This window comes from Hermetia illucens, chromosome 6, assembly GCF_905115235.1.
Source record: "Hermetia illucens chromosome 6, iHerIll2.2.curated.20191125, whole genome shotgun sequence".
NCBI lineage: Eukaryota > Metazoa > Arthropoda > Insecta > Diptera > Stratiomyidae > Hermetia > Hermetia illucens.
Genome location: NC_051854.1, coordinates 83,631,113 through 83,645,726, shown reverse-complemented (window position 1 = coordinate 83,645,726; position 14,614 = coordinate 83,631,113). Strand labels below are relative to the sequence as shown.

The window sequence follows — 14,614 nt, the reverse complement described above, 5'->3', positions numbered from 1 at the left end:
TGGAAGAATGTGTAAAACACGGCGCAGGGCTCACAATCCCAGATCCCAGGTTATTGATATCCCTTGACTGGGGTGCTTTAGTGGTGAACAATTTGACTGTGGCATCTAATGATACAGTCAGCTTAGGCAAGGAGGTGTTTAAACCAATTATGTTCCTCCCTAGAGCACCCATAACAAAAGCACATGGTGGGTGTCACATGCCTTAGTGACGCCAATTGCTTCCGAGTGACCACAGGAGGCTCCTCAGAATCGAGGGCCGGCTCTATTGAGGAGAAGCTTAGTGACTGAGATCTTCTCCAATATCTAAGGAATTAAGGAATCTTGGCAAAAGGAGCACCTTAAACGTCTCAAATGTGCGGAAATAAAAGTCTGGAGGAGTCCCCTTCTTTTGCTGGAAGCCAAAGCTCTTGAGGGTACCGGAATTCATCAAAGACAAGCACAACGTGCATCAAGCAGTCAAACATATGTAGAAGTCATTATGGTTATGTTCAACAAATCGAAGGAAGATGCGAAAACATTGAAGGAGAGCCCCAAAATTACTCTTTCGATGATAACGCAGTCAACGCTGGTGACATCCAAACGTATTCTCATGGATCGGTGAAGGAACTAGAGGGTTCCAGAACAAGACGACGACGGCCTTCTGAACACGCTTCTACATTGTAGCAGTCGCCGCATTGAATAGTAGCTACAATGGTGTAGATTAATTATTATGTGCGCGTGACTTTTGTTTACTTTCACAAAGCAGGTAAGACTGCCAATCAGATTTATGTGCTGCTTAAGCCATTAAAAGTTATTGTGTTCTCGAGTTATACAGAGGGACCTCATTCTGCTCGTAGTAAGAGAATGGGGGAAGCTGTACGTTCGCGCATCAATGGCAATTCAGCCCGTTGACAGAAAATTATGGCTAAAGAAATAAATATCTCATGCAGAATTCTTCCGCGTGAATTGAAAGATGATCTACATGGTTGAGCATATAAAAGACCCACTAGACAAGACAGGGTATATGCTCGATTGTCCGCCGTAGCCTCTGAAAAAGTTCAAAAGAATCCAGTGGGGCCACTACCCTTCATCTGCGATGATGTGGTGGGGGATATCATGTTATGGTGCCTGTTTCGTCCATATCTGTGAGAAAGAAATGAAGACCAAGTTAGAGCTGATTGTAAAGCCGTCGAGCTATACTTTGTTTGCCGGTACCGATTCGGTCTTCCAACAGGGCTCTGCGGGGGCACATTTTGTGAGAGACAATATGCTGTCCGAATTCAGGCAGCCTCATTTTAAATTCATTGGATTATCAAATTTGAGGTGAGTTAGAGGAGATGGCCTGTAATAAACCTCACCAAAATTTACAGCCTCTGAAGTGCAGTCAGCCCGTCTAGTCACCAATTTACCGATTGAAACCATATGTAGGTACACGATACGACAATGGTCTGAGCGTTTGCAATTTTTTATTACGAAAGGCGGCGATCATTTTGAATAAAATGCTGTAGTTTATATTTAGAATTGTCCGTTCTTTTATAATAAATTTGCTCATTTGTGTATGACTCTCCATTCGTTAGATGCAGGCGTTTAAAGTATTAAGAAAATATACGGTCAGATTTGGTAAGGTTGAACCATTTCAGGCAATGGTACTTACGCACACATGCCAAGAACAATGAAAGCTGCCCTGATCTTAAAGACATAGGAGGAAATGTCAGCCGGGTCCGGAGGAACCAAAAGGGGTATCTCATGCTCCGAGGAGAGAAACCCGCGCTACCGCAGCCAAGATAAAAATTTGGTGAAAATGCTGCTGTACGTGATAAAAACCATGACAACGCTATTCAGTGCATGGACTTTGGGAAGGTCACTTGTAGGGCACAAATATTTAATACAGCAGTTCTAACTTACAGGGGGTATCAATTGTAAGCAGCCACACAAATGGCGACCATCCGACTACCAGCAGAGGCTGGATGTTGGAAAGATCAGTATTGGATGGGAAGTCTGTTGTTTTAGAGAGCAGGTCTCTTTGAAGAGGTGCTCCAAGTTTCTATTGTACACAGCTGGTATACACAGGTGCAGTTGATCGGTCTGGTCGATGAAGACGGTCTGTGGTAAAAGAGTCACATGGGCCGGAAATGTGACACGGATCCCAAATGTTTTGGCATCCAGCCATCCACTGTCAAGTCCTCTCTGAAGGGGGAAATTGCAAGAATTCACGCAGCTGAACGGAGAAATTTGAATTTCTGCCGGTAGGAAGTAGGATACTTTCAGATTCAGATTCAGAAGGCTGCGAACGACATAGCCGGGAAGCCATTGAATAGGGGATTTATGGAGATAGTACAACGAGTCTAACAAAGGCTTTAGTGCTTGAAACTGCGGCTTCTCCCATTAAACTAAACTAGTTGGGAAAGGTGCCTTAGCTCCCCCGATACTCCAGGAGAAGCTTCCACTCCTCCTTTTCCATTTTGACTGTTTAGCTCGAGTTCTGTCCACTCACTGGCCATCCTAGGCAGTGAATTTTATTGCAGGGCCTACGGCTTCTTCGGAATCTTAACTCTTTTGGAAAGTTCCGAAGAATGCAGGAATGAGCCAGAGTAGTAACTCTGTAGAGACTGCTACGACTCCAGAAAAGTTCCACGGAGTAACCGTCAGAGCCGGCGACTTTATTCGATATAAATGCGTTAATGAAAAAGATAATTTCACCTCTGTTTGCAGGAACGCGGCGTTATGGTAGATTAACGGATATTGTCCATGAGAGGTGGAACTTCACCCGAGGTTATATCATCCAGAATTGTATTATTTCTATCTTTTCAGCTGCTCTTCATCGTGGATGAGAAGCATACTGTTAACCTTTCTCCGACCAAGTCGGAACAGGAGCTAGCCGATGAATGCAAGACGACGCGAATGGGTAATTAAGAGTTGACTGTCTTTTTTTGCTGTTCGTTAGCTTCCATTTGTCGAATAAACGGCTCTGCACTGATATGGAGATAGTCAGGATAGAAATTAAAACAGAGTGATCGCGACTAATACTAAGAAATTCAATAAAAATTGACATCTCTTGAGGTCTTCACATGGGGGTTGTAGCTCGTAAAATAATGTCAACTACAAGTATTGTGCCTGAATTCTGTACGGCTTCGCTAGATGCTTTACCATTCTGTATAGATGCTCGATGTAGGGGCCGGTAACAGGGAAATGTAACCCTCTGCCAAGGGCGCGTTCTATGTTTGATCTTTGGCAATGGATCGTAAAAAAATATGATTCACTCAAAAAACAGTTTCAATCTAGCGACTAGGTACAGAAGATAAGTATATTACTCCAAGTGCAACCGCGAAACTTGTTACAATAATTTTTAAGGCTTTGTGTCTGTCTGTCACACGCATTTTTCTTAGACCAATTAACACCAAATTTGGTAAGAAGATGGCAACTGTGAACGTCCATGCATGCCGGGAGCTGCATCGATTAATGTGGAATTTAAGGAGAGGAGGTCTTCATACATGTAAAAGGGGTTGGACATTTTTTTTACCAGATGTAGCCATGTGGGGCCTCAAATGAAAGGGCTCGATTAGTACTTTTCAGTTCTAACATTCAATGGGAAAGGGGGGAGAGCGGGAGTTAGAAAGTGGCAATTACTTCCAAGAATCCATTCTTAACGCCTACACGCTCGATGAACCCGAAGTTGCCACTATACGCTGCCTAGGCTTCGAAATACCCTCCATACCGATATCTGTTCAAATAATAGTATGTTACTGTGATTTGTAGTAATTGACTGTAAAACCCCCCTTAAGTTCATCCGAAAATCATGAAATTAGGATAGGATATACAGAATAAAGAGCATGATCCTACCAAGTTTGGTGAAAATCCTACTATGACTAACAAAGCTATAGGGGCAATTGCATGCTATGCTATAGAGTGGAAACGTTGTGAAACACCAGAAACACATGCTTTTGAATGAGCCGTAATAGAATAGATTGGAACGCAAATCATAGAAAAGATTGCCATCTTTTTTCGCTTAATAATACTCTCATTTTGTGGTTTTCCTACATATTTTTGTTGTTGAAATTTCATTCTATCTATCGTTGCAACTTTCAAGTTGTTGGCGTCCTCCATTCTGCAAAAATGGTATCGGGGAGATTGCCAAATGAACAGTGTCCTCTTCACAGACAGATTTGGTTCTCTCCGATACTTGTATGGAAACCTTTGCTTTCGAAGTTTTTTGAGAAACATATAAAAGGAGCTTGTGTGTATAGCACAGAACTTCCAAAAAGTAATCTAAAAATTTAATTTACTGAATCTTTTCATGATATATAAATAAAAACTTTTTTTGGTCGTATTCCGAAATTCCACCTAATACTATACAAATTTGATTGTAAAAAAGAAAAAAAAAAGTGAATGTTGTCTCAGGACATGGAGCATCAAGTTATCTCGGCATCTTCAACAAGTAATTGGGAAAAAGATACAGTTACAATCGCATGCTCCTTTTTTGTAGTACAGAATAAGTAAAAAATAAGGAAACATCTCCTTGAATGGAAGGTTTATATTTTGGTACGTAAAATGCGAAAGTTACTAAAGAAAACAATACTCTTATACACTAGAATAAAATTTCTTCATGACTGAGCATATTCCAGAAATCAGGGCTTATTAAGTATTTCACCAGGTATTAACGCGATTTACGAAAATCCGCAGAAAAAAGGGTAAACATAGTCGTAACAGAAGAGCAATGAGCACCTGTTAGCGCCCCGAATATGTTTCGTGGGGAACAAAACAAAGGATGATCCCCGTCCTCCTAAGAAAACGTCTCCGAAACAAGAATTCGATACTGAAATTCCAGACGAAAAGGGAAAATAATCCCCTCACCTAAAGGTCGCCAGTTCCACACAAACAAGTAGGAAACTTTCCCGTTCACTTTGTAACCCGGAGGTAATGATTTTGGAAAATAAACTTTTCCAAGAAATATCAGAGAGGAGCTGTCTCAGCAACATTTATTTCATGGAGGGATTTACGAAATTCCAGGGAATTCGTATCGTTGAGTTACAATTGTTTTCGGTTGAAAGCATAATTTTCCTAACGGAGAAATAAACAAAGTTTGCCTTTGAATGAGGCGTTCGAGCTTATTAGACACTTTTAATGCTTTTAATTGTTGGGTTAATCCGGATCCTTTGGCGTGGGGAGGTTATGCCAATTCTTCACATGCTTATGGGATAACGTCCAAATAAAAGTAGAGTTTAGTAACATACTTCTGGAAATAAAATTGGCTTGGAAGAGCGCTGAAAACAAGGCCTCCAAGGACGAGGAACAAGAATGTCGGAATTAATAATCTGAATTCATAAATAAATAATTTTTGAAGGTTTTGTGTGAAATAAAACCTTATTAAAATCGGTTCAATGTCTGTCTGTCCCACTTGCTCCTTTTTTCGTCCTCGCGGAACCGCCGCAAAGTATTATCTCGCGGGGGGGACTGCGCTTTAAGTGACCAAACCTTCCGTTCTTCGCGTCCTTCTTGCGCCCTCCTCTTTTCCAGGTTCCTACTGTATGCTTTTGATTGCGGAGGTGACGTACACCAGTTTGCCTCCGACTTCAACATTTCCCGGGCTTAGGTTGATCCTCAGGGAGTCTTTCAGGCTTCTCTTCTCTGAGTAAAATCGTGAACAGTAGAACATAATACACTCTGGGTCTCCAGGTGTGCAACCACATTTAGGACAAAAGGGAGAATCATCCAGCCTGAATTGGTGCAGATACTTTTTGAAAGCACCATGACCTGACCGGAATTGCGTCAGATGGCAGTTTAGTCTCGCCGTGTCGTCGCTGGATCCACTCCTCAATACGGGGAATCAAAGTGTGGGTCCAGCGATCTCTCTGCTGAGTCATCCCACCGTTACTGCTACTTTTCCAGCGACTCTCGCCATGCCGCATTTCGGTATTCTGCATCCTTTTCAGGAGGATTCATTTTCCGTTTCTCGTATAGACAGCATGTCTCACTTCTAAGAGGTTAGCTTACTCCAAACTACAATTTTATTTTATTATGTATATATATATTTCGGGAGCAACTTACTTCCTTCATCAGTACAAAGCTACTGAAAAAATGTCTCACTTGCCAGAATGTCTATCGGGATCATTTCCGCAATAACATAGGCTGTGCCGCCTGATATTTTTCTGAAGGCGCTGCACACCCTTTGCGCCACTAAACGGTAAGTCATATTTATCCTCTTCCGATTACTCTCACACGATAGTGCTTCCTCCCAAACTGGTGCCGCTTATAACAGTGTGCAGCGAACCACTCCGGCCACAAGGAATCTGCCATTGTATCTTGGGGTTCTAATGTTAGGCATCATCCGTGCTAATGATACGTTGGTTTTTGAAGCTTTCTCATAGTCGTAATCCACGTGTCAACATTGACCCCTGCGGTACTCCTGCGGAGACGGTGTACTGCTTGGATCCCTCATCCGTTTCGTACCAATGTGTCCTCTCCGAGAGGTAACTTTCGAGGAGCTTAGTCAAATAACTAGGGACACTTGTTTTAGCCAATGAGCTTTTTATCCACTCCCACCTGGCGGAATTGAACGCATTTTTCACGTCCAACGTCACCACGGTATAGCATTTATTAGAGGAGATCGTGTCTCGAGCCAGCTTCAAAACGACGTCTACGGCGTCGACGGTTGGGTGGGTTTCGATTTACTTGAAAACGGCTGAACTGATTGTCACGAAATTTGGTGAGAGCATGTGGTTTGTGTGTCCCTTTATATGGAGCGAGTGGTGTCATTTTGTGTTGAGTTTGAAGGGTGCTACCTATACATGCGAAACGAGGGTGTAATATTTGTTTTAACAGAATATAGTCATATGGGGTTTTAAATGAAAGGGTTCGACTATATTTCAGCTAAATTTATTGCACTCTAAGACGTGAATGACATCATAATAATATAAAGTGATTTTATATGAAAGCCGGGGTTCATAGGAACATTTTAGTTTTCTTTTTTGGCTTTTTTAATGCGTAATGTGTAAAACAAAACCCTATTAAAATCGATTCACTGTCTGTCTGTCACACGCACTTTTCTCCGAAAAGGCTAAATAAATAATAAAATTTGATGGATAGATGGGAACTATGAAACCCCACGAATACAGCGAGTCACATAAATTTAGGTGGAGTTTAAAGGGGCTCCCCATACATGGAAAGGGGGGATTTAAAAAAAAACTTCACCGGATATAGTCATGTAGGGTATCAAATGAAAGGTCTCGATTAGAAACTGACATTAGTTGCGCTTAGAAGAAATTTAGGCTCCAAAATATGTCCCACTCCGATATCTGCTTAAATAAACTTACTAATAGCATATTACCAACTTTTAGTAATTTACTGAAAAACCCCGCTTAGGTTCATCCTAGGAGTACTAAATTTTGCACCGACATAGAAGACAGTCTGGTGCATACATATCTTATGCAAATCCGACTATTAGTGTCAAAATTATAGCAGCGCAAACTTATCAATTTCCTGCGAATTTACTGCATCCTAAGCCATACAAATAAGATGCTGACGTCATAATTAACGAGAATAATTGACATTCGAGTGAAATATTAAAAGTCCATTCAAGAAGAATATAATTCTCCTCAGCCCTTTTTTATATTTGATGTAGGTTAAATTCTTGGCATTTGCTAATAATATTAAACTTAGAGTGTGAAGCGTATGAGGTTGACTATTATCAGTACTGGGCTCCCCATCAAATGATTTATTTAAATTGCTTTCTAAAAACTAACTCGTCCCTCCTCACATCTTTTTGTTTTTCTTCAGCCTTTGTCCCATTGCGGGGTCGGCTCGTCAAAACGTGTCACGTCACCAGTGCAATGCAACATCTTCGTTTCATTACCGCAAGGCGCCGTTCATTGTCTTTATAGTCGGCCAACACTCAGAACTATAGAGAGCGGCAGACGGACGACATTGCGGTTGTGGAATGCCACTTCATCCAGGTCGCATTAATGCATGAAACAATTTCTTTACGCAGTTCTCTATTGGCTGGGCGGGTTACTGCAGCCGACCACACTGAGCAATTTAAATATCTCGAGTCAATGCTGTCAGCCAACGGAGAACTGCGTTATGCTCCTCTCAAAGGGAAACACAAAACCTTTTATACCTGAAGCGTCAGGTTTCCGGTTTCCCGACTTGTTTTTACTGGCGGTGGCATTGAGCATGATGTCATCCGACAACTTGATGTCGCCAGAGTGAAGACAAAGGGCCTGACCTAGAAACAAATGATTGCAGAACAGAACAGAATGAGAACAGAACAGTAGAGAAGTATTGTAAGTTCCCCGGGAGACCTGGAGTACACTCCGGCGAACTTGGGGGAAATTTGGCAAATTGTATTCAAAATTATAGAGGCTGCCCAGAAGGATTTAACTGGGTAAAATATTGAGTTCCATTTTCAAAGTTTTGTTGAAAACAAAACCTTATTAAAATTGCTTCACTGTCTGTCTGTCTGTCTGTCTGTCTTCTAGATGCACTTTACACAGAAAGGGTTACATCAATTGTCATGAAATTTGGTGGGAAGGTGGGAACTGAGATCCCCCATACATGAGGTGAAGTACATTGTCCCACGTTAAACTTAATTGGGAGTCCCCATACACTTCAAAGGGAGGTGTAATTTTTTTTTCAATGAATATATCTATGTGGGGTATTAAATGAAAAGTCTGAAGAATGGAGCATTTAAGAAGGGAGCAATAAGTTCCCGAAATATTGGTATATTCGTGCTAAAATAAAAAATATTATCGAAATGCAGTGTCAGCCAGTCGTTGGTATACCACGCGTTTGCCAAACCTCAACACATCGTCAGAAATTCAAACGTGTGGATAGTGTTTAGTCTGGTGTGTGGCTTGTGTCGGTTTACAAGCACTTCTAGACATTTTGATATCCCAAAGGGCGTTCCTTGCGAACATAATTAGTCCAGTCTTCCTAGCGTTTAACGTGAGTCCATTACGGAGTTAATAACTGCGGATTACATGCAGAGTTGCATTCAAGCGGTCACATATGATGCTCGCAAACCTGCCGGTAATGTACGAAGACCTTTGCGTCCCCCAGGAGTCATAGCAAGGTGTCCATAACCAGGAGCCAGGACTTCTGTCCAGCCAATATGTGGATCTTTTGTCGTTTTACAAATTTCCGTGAATGAGGCATACTTGAAAGCGTCATCGATGTCCAGGAATACACCTAAAGTGTATTCTTTATCGGACACCGCTTGCTCAAGTTTTGCCTTTCTCTCATGGAGTGCTGTTTCCGTGGATTTATCTTCCTGGTAGGCACGTTACCTAGGGACGTGTTATCGCTCAAGAACCGGCCTACTAGTTTTTCCGGTCTTTTTAGCAGAAGTGAAGCTAGCATGATTGGTCAGAAGCTTTTTGCGGTATATATGTCGAGTATGTAGACCCAGGGCATCCATTTTCTCTATTATTACATTTTTTCTATACATGCGGACCCCTAGACTTGTACCTATGGAACGATATACATTTCTCTCCTTCCAGTGATACTACTTTGTATGCCAGAGTCCAATCTTTGGGTTGAGGGCTGTATGCATCTGCCGGTGCTGATATGAGACTTTTGATACTGCCCGGGAAGTGCCCCTCAAGCAAATGGTTTCATTCGTTCATCGCTTTCTGTTTACCTCCCGCTCTGTAAACGTAGATAACCCAGCTGCTGGTTACGTTCGTTGATTCGTTTCAGCTTTGACTTTATCTCAAGAGAGTTGGCCTCTTCGCAAAAGCGTCTCCATGATGGTCGTTTAGCTGACTCTTTTAGAGCCTGTGAGCCTCTTTGTATCGATTTTAGCCAGTGGGTGAATCTCAAGCTCGGTTGAGGAGCACCCTTGCCGTTCTCCTCTGTTTTCCGAAATCCGTATCGTAACTCGGGTCTTGTACGTCAACCAATCTCTCTTACGTAGATTCCGAAATGCAGTGGGTGGGATGGATCCATGCCCATCACGAAATCAATGAGCATGTGATCCGAGAGCATGATATCGTTTGATACTCTCTGGAAAAAGCCGGAATGCTACGGGATGCCACCGTGATGTCGATGACCTCTTGCCTGACCACATTGAAAAAATTGGGTTTATTACCCAAGTTGGGAATCCGCAATTTGGTTCCTACCAGATAGTCGAGTAGTCCCGATCCTCTTGTGTTGACGTTGGAACTTTCCCAGCATATATGTGAGTGTTAATATCACATCCTGAGATTATTCCCATGTCTTTACTTTTCGCATATTTGTTAGCTCTGATGAATGTTCCATTGGGGACTTTGTCTACGTTATAAGGGAAATAAACAGAGCACCATTGAATCTCAGTTTGATCGTTGTGGTGCCGCCATCACAGAAGTCGTTAACCAAGAAAATTTGGAAGCCCTTTGATCATTTCCCTTGCCATACTACAAGTAAGCATGTCGGAAGTTTAAGACTCTAATTTCCCCATCAACAACCCGTGGTTCTTGAATGATTACGAGAATGTCGGACCACGTTTTGTAGCTATTGATCCGACGACAGATAGGTGTGCTTAACAATGTTGCGAGTTGAAAGATATGAGACCTTATCTACGATTCAGATGAAGATGCCGTGAACTGCACTTCCTTTTCGATGGTTTCAGGAGCCGATACTTGTAATGTGAGGATCTCAGACCCATAATAGGACCGGTCGCTTATTTTTTTCGGACCTTGGAAATTTTCGGTTCAGCAACCCCGATGGCAAGAAAGGATTTGTCGGCCTTTTCTCCTGCTGTGTTGCCTAATAGCATCCAGGTGCAGGTGTTGAGGTTAGTTTTTCCAGGACCTCGGCACCATTACACTTCTCTTCTGAAAGCCAGAAAAGGCACTTTTTAAATGATGGTAGCTCGGAAATGCTTTTCAGGGTTAGTCGCCAACCCTCCCACATATCGTTGAAGGACGAGTAGTACTGTCTGAGGCAGTCGTTCATGCTTCCGTCAGGAAAGTTTATTTTGCTGTATACACCTACCAACCCAAAGCGTAGTATAATAATTTGGTTTGCCCTTAGTCGTAGGTGCCCCGGACGGACGGAACTTTCCCTCTAACATTGGCACAACCCTGGGCTAGGGTTTTGTCCGGAGGCGGTTTGACCAAGGCGGTTTGCCCACAGGCATTGTTTTGCCCGAAAACGGTTTGCCCGGAGGCTGTTTGTTGTCATGGAGAGATGCTTACCCGTAGGCAAGATGTTTGTAATGGTTGTAAAATCTTCTCTGGTACAACTTTGGATGCGCAGAATTTAAGGAACGTGTTTTTTGGCAATGACTTCTGAGGGGTCAAAGTAAGGATGTGAGCAAGAAAACTACATACAAGAGGAGCAAATCGAGGTTCTAGGCGGAACGGAATGTGATCGCGAATATCCGAGTTATGCAGAAGGTAGCTAAATGGCTTGTGGCAAAAAATAACAATTATGCAGAGTGAGTTCTGCGCATGTGGTTTGCGAATTGGTGTATCGATGGCACTTAGATGGTTTTTTTGTGAATGCGGTTGAGGAATGCATTCCAAGTGCGATGCTTTTCAAGTATTCAAGTATTGCGCCGCGAAACCAACCTTCCGCGTGTATTCATTCTTCTTAGTTCATGGATACTTCGGTGGGGTTACAGTTGGGTGATGGAGAACCTCCACGGTTAAAAATTTGAAGTTTTCTCTGTTTGGTTGATAGCTTTCTCCTCATGATAAGCAACCCTTATTTTGGGCTACCTGGCTCCCCCAGTCATGACAACGTATTGGTAAATGCAACTATCTATACATACAAATTGCGGGTTTGAAAGTTTAGCGTGGTGAGTTGTTCCCTCACCCCAAAAGAGAAACCAAATTTTTAACCTCACATGTGAGATATGACTGACGATGTATTCCATAATCCGGTGACCAAGTAAATTTGCAGATTAAATTTTCGACTTTCGGAGCAATCAAAGTCGTTATTGAAAATTTTATTAAAAACAGAAAATTAAGGAATGCTTATGGCTTATTTTTATCGGTCAACATTTATCTTATTTATTAACTTCGTTTTGGAATTCATTTATCATCGGAACATATATTGATATATAACATTAAAAGCACATTTTTCAAACATAACAAGGCATCTTCTTACTTCGAATTTATATTTACTTACGTTTTTATGGCCTACGTGCATTTATCTAGATGCAAATATTATCTTAAATAGGTCATGTACTCACCTCCAAAGATAGATGAGAAGTAATGTTGGAAATGATATTGCCATATACAGATGCGTCCAACTTTGGAAGAAACTCGCTACCCCAGGTAGTAATATCACACCAATTGACCAAAATACTTCGAATAATGTACAAACTACTGTTCGATATATTCCGCCTGTAATGTCCATGACTGGAAAGTAAAGGAAGGGAAATAGTGGTTTAAGTGTCAAATCTTAGCTTTATTAATGTCAATTAATTAATTAATATTATTAATATTTATGTTTTTCTTACTTAATTTTAATCTTCTGTAGTTTCGCGTTAATTCAGCTTTGTTGTAAACAAGTCGGGAAACCGGAAGCTGGGCGCTTCAGGTATGAAAGGTTTTGTTTGCTTCTTCTGTGAGTATATTTGAGTGTAGAACTACCCCATTTGTACGTATGGTAGCCCGTTATGTATATGCCTTTAGCATGTCAGATTTAGTACTCCTTAGTACGGGTTGTAAATTTACACGGTAAAGACAACTTTGAGCTACTGCAATTTTGTTACTAATAGTACGATTTAGATTAAACTTGGGGATAATAAGCTTCATATTATATTTTATACTACTTTTATAACTCTGGGATAAACTTAAGGGGTGTTTTACTCAATTTTCCCAACAATATGGTAATATACTATTATTAACTTAATTTGACCGGATATCGATATGGAGAGTATTTTGAGGCCTGGGCACCATATAGAGGGAAGGCTTCATGAATTTTTCAATTTTTTTGGTTGGGTAGTCTCTGAGAATGGGTCCGTTAAAGAAATCATCATTTCCACCTCTCCCACTCCCCGCCTTTTTAACAAATCTCAAAATTAAGGCCGGCATCGAATAGTACTAATCGAAACCTTTCATTTGATACCCCACATAACTATATTCGGTGAAAAAATTTGTACACCCCCCTTTTACATGTATGGGCCCCCCCGTAAATCTCAACGTAGAAGGATGTCACTCAGTGCATGTCTGGACGTCCAGAGTTCCCACCTTCTCACCAAACTTCGTGTCAATCGGTTTAGCCGTTTCTGAGAAAAGTGCGTGTGACAAACAGACAGACAGACAGATCTGTGAGGAGTGGCTACTACTGGTGGAATACTGAACTGGCCAGCCATCGTTCAGCCTGTCACCGAGCCAGAAGAGCGGCTCAGAGAGTGGTAGGCAGAATAGACCAAGGGTAAAAAAAGCGCGCCTATAAGCAAGCCCGCAAAACCCTCAAGCTCGCCATCTAACGGAGCAAGAGGGAAGTTTTAAGGAACTCTGTTCGAAAGCGGACGTAAACCCGTAGGGGAGCGCCTATAGAATCGTGATGGGGCGATTCAGAAGCCGATCATCTCCGCAGATCACGTGCCCTTCACTTTTGCTAAAAATTATCCAGGGGTTATTCCCACAGGAAGAGGAGGGCATAGACAGCTTTCAGCGACCTATGAACGAGACGGCAATATCGCCGAGGGGATATTTCCTGCATCATGGGTCCGACAGAAGTTGGTACTACGGCCTAAGGCTGGCAAACCTCCAGGTGAATCAACCTCCTACAGACCTATTTGTCTTTTGGAGACTTTGGGCAAAATGCTAGAGCGAGTAATCTATAATGGATTACTCCCGGTTGTTGAGAGCCAGGGAGGTCTCTCAGATCGGCAGTATGGGTTCCGTAAAGCCAGATCAACCATTGATGCCATCAAAATGGTTACTGGCTTGGCCGAAGATGCAATCCACGGAAAGGGCAGTAATAGCAAATACTGCATAGTAGTGACCCTGGATGTGAGAAATGCATTCAATTCGGCCAATTGGAACCTAATATGGGAATCTCTGGCGAAGATTGGTATTGCCGCTTATCTTGCAGCTATTGTCAACAGCTATTTACTAGAGCGGAGGCTTCGGAATAACGCTGATGACGGACCCCAGGAGTACGTTGTTTCCGCGGGTGTCCCACAGGGCTCCGTACTGGGCTCATTGCTGTGGAACATCATGTACAACGATGTTCTTAATCTTCCCCTTCCGGAAGAAGCCACGGTGGTGGGCTACGCCGATGATATAGCGCTGGTTGTGGCCGCAAAGCGTCTCTAAGATGCTGAGTTATACTCATGCGAAGCGATCAGTGCTGTTAAGAGTTGGCTAGAGAGTTCTTGTCTGACACTTGCGGAGGAAAAAACGGAAGCGGTCCTCATCACCAAGCGCCGTAAAATAAATTTTGCCCGTATTCAAATTTGGAATCATATCATTACTTCTAAGCCTGGCATCAAACACTTGGGAGTGATGATAGACGGGAAGTTTAGCTATAAGCAACACGTGTAGTGTATTCGATCCTGCTCTATGCAGCTCCAGTTTGGGGGAAGGCATTGCAGGTTTCATTTAACGCTAATAAATTGAGTTCAGTCTACAGAAGAACAGCCCTAAGGGTGTGCTCGGCATTCAGGATTGTCTCAGATGATGTAGAATTCGTCATCTCT

The 14,614-nt window shown here is 42.3% G+C and overlaps 1 protein-coding gene across 4 annotated transcripts in view; it reads right to left on the bottom strand.

The window, feature by feature from the left end:
* The window catches only part of LOC119659993 (organic cation transporter protein-like), a 276,402-nt gene that overhangs the window by 43,852 nt on the left and 217,936 nt on the right, over window positions 1-14,614 (bottom strand). For all 4 annotated transcript variants that reach the window (XM_038068368.1, XM_038068365.1, XM_038068367.1 and 1 more), the window contains one exon: window positions 12,152-12,320. In XM_038068368.1, coding sequence (XP_037924296.1) covers window positions 12,152-12,320 — 169 coding nt within the window. The remainder of the gene's footprint in view (window positions 1-12,151; window positions 12,321-14,614) is intronic.